This window comes from Poecilia latipinna, unplaced genomic scaffold (assembly GCF_001443285.1).
Source record: "Poecilia latipinna isolate Pla-1442-1.1 unplaced genomic scaffold, P_latipinna-1.0 Scaffold1970, whole genome shotgun sequence".
NCBI classification, from domain to species: domain Eukaryota; kingdom Metazoa; phylum Chordata; class Actinopteri; order Cyprinodontiformes; family Poeciliidae; genus Poecilia; species Poecilia latipinna.
The window spans coordinates 58,267-64,266 of NW_015114586.1; the positions used below are offsets into that span (position 1 = coordinate 58,267).

The 6,000-nt window shown below is 41.2% G+C and overlaps 1 protein-coding gene across 2 annotated transcripts in view; it reads left to right on the forward strand.

The window, feature by feature from the left end:
* The window catches only part of atp10d (ATPase phospholipid transporting 10D), a 36,958-nt gene extending 31,044 nt beyond the window's left edge, over positions 1 to 5,914 (forward strand). For both annotated transcript variants that reach the window (XM_015015970.1, XM_015015968.1), the window contains exons 15-23: positions 147 to 331; positions 419 to 689; positions 772 to 848; positions 964 to 1,089; positions 1,258 to 1,458; positions 3,112 to 3,192; positions 3,285 to 3,389; positions 3,508 to 3,695; positions 5,032 to 5,914. In XM_015015970.1, coding sequence (XP_014871456.1) covers positions 147 to 331; positions 419 to 689; positions 772 to 848; positions 964 to 1,089; positions 1,258 to 1,458; positions 3,112 to 3,192; positions 3,285 to 3,389; positions 3,508 to 3,695; positions 5,032 to 5,227 — 1,430 coding nt within the window. In that variant the 3' untranslated portion in view covers positions 5,228 to 5,914. The remainder of the gene's footprint in view (positions 1 to 146; positions 332 to 418; positions 690 to 771; positions 849 to 963; positions 1,090 to 1,257; positions 1,459 to 3,111; positions 3,193 to 3,284; positions 3,390 to 3,507; positions 3,696 to 5,031) is intronic.
* The last annotated feature ends 86 nt before the right edge of the window (positions 5,915 to 6,000 follow it).

Below are 6,000 nucleotides of genomic sequence, written 5' to 3' on the forward strand. Positions count from 1 at the left end.
TGACCGGCTTTTATCTGGTTTTTGAACGGCTTTGTAGAAGTGCGCACACAGATTGTTTTGATGTCCGTCATGGCTGCTTTCTGAAGAGCATGGCCTTGCGTGCCAAGAGTCAGCAGTTTCTGTTTTCTAAACCTGTGTGTGCGCAGGTTGCACGGGGATCGTGGACAGGCTGCAGGAGGATGTCCCGGAGACAATCGAAGCCCTGCAGGAGGCCGGCATCAAAGTGTGGGTTCTCACCGGAGACAAACAGGAGACGGCCGTCAACATCGCCAATGCCTGCAAACTCCTCCGCTCCAACGACCGACTGCTGACCGCCAACTGTGGAAGCAAGGTCTGGGACTAAACATCTGCTGCTTGGAAGCCCATTTCAGACGCTTAAACATCTACATCACTGTTCTTCTTCTTCTTTTTCCTTCAGGATGCATGTGCAGCCCTGCTTGAGGAGCTTTTAATAGAAGTCCGACATGAAGAAGACGGGGAGGAGTCTTCCTTCCACAGCACCAGCAGCTTCATCCTGGTCATCGACGGCCGAACGCTGGAGTGGGCTCTGCAGGACGAGCTGAAGGCCAGCTTCCTGGAGCTGAGCTGCAAATGTAAGGCGGTCATATGCTGCCGGTCCACGCCGCTCCAGAAGAGCAAGGTGGTCCAACTGATCCGGGACAAGATCGGTGTCATGACGCTGGCTGTGGGTAAGGACACAGACGGGGCAACAAAATATAGCTATCAAAACAACAGGAGAAAATTCATCTCGAGATGTTTTTGTGTTTTAAGGTGACGGAGCGAATGATGTGAGCATGATTCAGGTAGCGGACGTCGGAATCGGGATATCTGGTCAGGAGGGGATGCAGGTGAGAGAACGACGGCCGTTCAGCTGCTGCAGCTTTAACAGACACACCATGGCGGCTCTGCTAAAGAGTCTTGAAGAAATGAAACTTTTTTCTATCCTTTGGCTTCACTCCACAGGCTGTGATGTCCAGTGACTTCGCCATATCCAGATTCAAACACCTCAAGAAGCTGCTGCTGGTTCACGGCCACTGGTGTTACCACCGCCTTGCAAACATGATCCTGTACTTTATCTACAAAAATGTGGTAAGAGCTGCTCACCAGCTATGTGAAAAGTAGCTTCATTTCTTTTTTAAATTAACAGTGTCCTCTGCCTACCTAATTATGACACCCTGTCACTGGCTTTTAAAAACTTATCCCGGAAGGGATTTGTAGATTAGAGTCCAAATGCTGCGTCCCTGTGTTTGTGTGCAGATGTACGTGAATCTGCTGTTCTGGTATCAGTTCTTCTGCGGGTTCTCTGGGAGCGTCATGATCAACGCCTGGGTGCTCATCCTCTTCAATCTGGTCTTCACCTCAGTTCCTCCCCTCATCTACGGCATCCTCGACCGAGACATGCCTGCAGACACTCTGATGAAGCTCCCTCAGCTCTACGGAGCTGGGGGCACCACCAAGGTGATCCCATGCATCTGAGAAACAGAGAGAGAACAGGAACAGGCAGTTTTAAGATTTGATATTTCTCATAAGCCTACGTGTTTTCCTCTCACTGAAAAACTCAGATTTTTTTAAATTTCAACCAACATACGATGAAGTTTGATCCATCTACAGTAGACCAGGTTGTTCTTGTGGGAATAATAATTGTTTGCATCTCTATTGGTAGTTCCGAAGGTTGTTTTTTTTTTGTAAAATAAAAGATTTTAAAACTTTTCTACCTTCATTGTGACACAATTTCTATAGAATTAAAATGAATAATAACCAAAAAGGCTGCAAGAACCTGGTTGCACAGCCTTAAACTAATACTTTGTTGAGGCCCCTTTTTTACTCAGTTTTAATATTTAGTCTTGCCAACAGTTAAGCAAAAAGTCTTTAGATTGCTCTAATTGTGAGGACATTTCTTGTCCATGGTCTTGTTCAGACCATAGTAAACTTTAATTTTCTACTGTTGAGGCGATTCTATTATTGTTGTGGAGGAAAACTTAAAATACTAGTGACGCTGAAGAATAACATTTCTCCTCATTTTCAGCTTTCTTGCCAGGTCCTTCTTGAAAAAGACTCTAGATTTTAATAAAGTGTTTTATCTGGTTAAATAAAGATTATTATTGGTGACGCCTGAATGTTTTGGGTCAAATTTGATTGATATTAGGAACCCCACAGCATGATGTTGCCAACACTATACTTCAGTGTTGGCATGTTGTTCGTCTCCTGATGCGTTTTTGAAACTGCAGTTCAGTAGTTATTCCTGGCTGAACCCCCTGCAAGATTTTTGGCATATTTTAGTTGTGCTTTGATGCTCTTTTTTTTTTTTTTCCTAAGAAAAGGCTTGTTGCTACCTTTCTCCTTTGCATTGTCTAGACATGTGTGGAATGTATAAAATTGTTGGACATCCTGAAGCTCCTTCATTGTGGTTGCCAGTTTCCTGGCAGGTTCACAGATCATTTGCAATCTCATCTTTTCATCAGTTTTTTTTTTTAAACACTTTATTTTGGTATTTAAAATGTTCCAGTTTGTTCTCCAGCTATTGCTGGCTGTCTTCACTTTGCCTGATTTAATGGATTTGACTCATACCTTTGTATAAAACATTTTGTTTCGTAAACTTTCATCTTAAAATAAAGCTTAACATACAAATAGTCATATGCAAAGAAACTTATACTGGAGCTGTTCAACTTTCTATACTGTTAATCAGATTTTCTATAAGTGGATTTTAAATGAATCTTCAGTTAAATATTTCAATGACTAATTCAGTTATGCAACTAGGATATTGCAGGATTTCCTTCCTCTATTAAGTTAGGTTTTTTGAGCTGTACTATATCTGTGTCACACTAAAAGTGGAAAAGTTTGGTAGTGATTTTTCATCCTCTCCTTTAACTTATGCAATAAAACATGTAATTTTACAGCAGGGAAACATTTTAAAACCACTGTAAATGTGAAGAAAATCGTAACTTAATGGATTTATTATCCAGCTGTCACCTTTCTGTTTTTGTTCATTGTCAACTTTCTGTTTTAGTTGAAGTCGTGTGACAGTGTTGACCCACTTAAGAATGAACTCTAGTGCACGTTGTTTGTTTTACATTGACAACAAAATAGACTAACAGATCAGATTTCCTACAGATCTACATTCCAGCCACGTTCTGGATCAACATCCTGGATGCCTTTTACCAAAGCGTTGTTTGCTTCTTTGTCCCTTATTTTGTAAGTTTTCTCTCTAAAACCTTTCATTGGTGAGTTCAACTCAGGTTGCTTCTCACACTTAGGATTTTCTGGATTTTTTTTTTTTCCCCCAGGCGCTGGCCGGATCAGATGTCGGAGTGCTGTCATTTGGCTCGCCGATCAACACCTCAGCTCTTCTCATCATCCTGCTGCATCAAGTCATTGAGAGCAACACCCTGGTGAGAGGCTCCATGATAAAAAAAAAAAAAAAAAAACTCCTCTCTGCTCTCCTCGGGGCCTGTGCAGGAATGTCTCTGCAGACTGTGGATTGAACCGTGTCCTCTTTGTGTGTTGCAGACGTGGATTCACGTGCTGGTGTTGCTGCTCAGTGCCGTCCTGTATTTTGTCTTCGTGCTGCTCTATAGTGCCTTCTGCGTGGTTTGCAGCCACCCCACCAACCTGTTCAGGGTCGAAACAGTCCAGATGTCCCAGCCTCTCTTCTACATCATTTGTGCTCTCACTACCTTCACCGCTTTGTTACCAAGGTACTGAGCTTCCAGATGTTTTGAACATCACCTCACGAGCTAATGAGCTACATGGTTCTACATCATCGTTCACGTTATGAGCCAAAAACAAAGCAGCACAGTGATTGACAACCTGAGGAGTGACAGAGAGATCAAAGCAGGGTCAACAAAAATACATGTAACACTGCTGTTGCACAGAATTGTCTTTTACAGGTGTTTAATGGCCAAAACGTGTAAGAAAAAAATAAATTTAACAACTTTACATGTATTAAAGACATGTCCATCGAGCTTTAGTGGAGTATTCCTTGCAGGAGGTTCAGTCATGATTTCAGCATTATGTGCTATCTGAAACAGTTAGGTAAATGTCATGTTTGGAGTTAGAAGGCAGGTATAAACATCCCACAGCTTACAGTGGGGGTGATTAAATAAAGATTTTGAACATGCTTTGGGAAATTTAATCGTATTAATCAGGAATAACATTATAACCACCTGCCTAATAAAGTGTCGGTGCACTTTTTGCTCACAAAGCGGCCCTGACCGGTTTCTTAACAACCCCCTGAATGCATGCTCTGGTATCAAGATGTTGGCACAAGATCTATTAGCTTCTGTAAGTTGTGAGAAAAAGAATCAGAAAACAAAAACACTGCAATGCATTCCATTTTCTGACACTTTTTAATCAAAACAAGCCTTAATATCTTCAAAAATCTGAACTGCAGTAGCTCTTCTAGAATCAGAATTAGTTTTGTGATTCTAATGTATTAAGTATGAGAATAGAAATGTTCTCATTTGCTCCTTAATATATCGTTCCCACTAACAGGGTCTATGATGAAGACAGTATGGGATTTGACTTTAATCTGTCAGGGGTCATAATCTTATGCCTGATTGGAGTAAATATGGATTTCATTGTGAGGAGCTTCTTCTCATGTCCAGTCACATAATCTTGAAGATTAGGCCATTTTAAGTGTTGAGACAATAGTGCCACCTAGTGAGTCAAAGTTGTCATTTCATGGGGATTTAAAAATTTGCTTTTATCTTTTTTCTAAGGGAAATAATAAACTGTAGGAAAATATATATATATATTTTTTCCTTTATTCTACTTAGGAATAGATTAAAAACTCAAACATTGATTCATGTTTCATATTACATACTTCTACATCTTTGATTTCCCACATCAGAGCTTGACTTTAACATTTTACCCATCATCTGTAAAGCATGAAGACTGTCTATGCAGGCTGCCTTGATCTGGAAAAATCTGGAAAATAAATAGGAAATTTTGATTTGTGATTTGTAGTATGTGTAGAAAGAGTCAGAGAAAATTGATGCTGAGCCTCTCCATTCTCCCTTTTCTCTTCTGCAGAATGTTGTTCCGGGCTTTGTTCAACAGCCTTCACTCTTCTGCGGCTCTGAGATCAGCTCAAAGGGATGAGGAGGCTGCAGAGCGGTACCGCCGAAGGATGCAGCGCTGGAACTTAAAGCACACTGGCCCCAGCAACCTGCCGGCATGCGCAGATAATCCCGGACTGGAGCCCAGCGGGGACGAAATGGTGTCCTGACCCCACTTCAGCAGACAGACGCAGAGGCTGACACTCTAACCAACGACTGAGATTTTTGGTGCAATAAAGTGTTAATCTTGGCAAAACTCTACGGCTTCTTACAGCTCAAAGAGGACTGATTCTGCCACGAGCTGTGAAATCCAACCAGCGGCTGAAAACCAGCCTCAGGTTTCAGCTACGAGGGAACTGGAACTGGAAAGACTGGGATGCTAGTTGGATCGTGTTTACAGACATTCATTCACACAATGTAGGAATGTTACAACTGTTTACCTGCTTGGCTCGGGTAAATGAATTCCTTTTGGAGTCTGCCATTTATTTATTCCTGTAAAAGATTCAGGTTTTATGAGAGTCAAGGCTGAAGCTCAGCTGGACAAGCAAGAATCCAGTTGAATGAACACAGTCTGAATTATCTACACTTAATTCAGAAATGAAGATTTTCAAAGGCTGACTGCACCGTTCTGGTGTTTATAAGTGCCTCATCGCTACTTTATCAAGAAGAATAAAAACAATAATTAATTAAAGTGAATTGTGCAACATTTCAGTGACCTTTCTGCATCTGAGCTCTTGACATTGTCTCTTCTTATACCAGATTGGATGCAGTTTTATTTCATGTGATAATTCAGCTTTTGTACTGGACTTTGGTTCACTGATTAGTTTTAAACTGAAATAAAATTTTCATTCACTAAACTGCTCCAGTTGTGTCAATATTTCAAGCTAATGCATGTAAAGAGCTTAACCCAATTTAAAAATGATGTATCTAAAACCATTTAGGG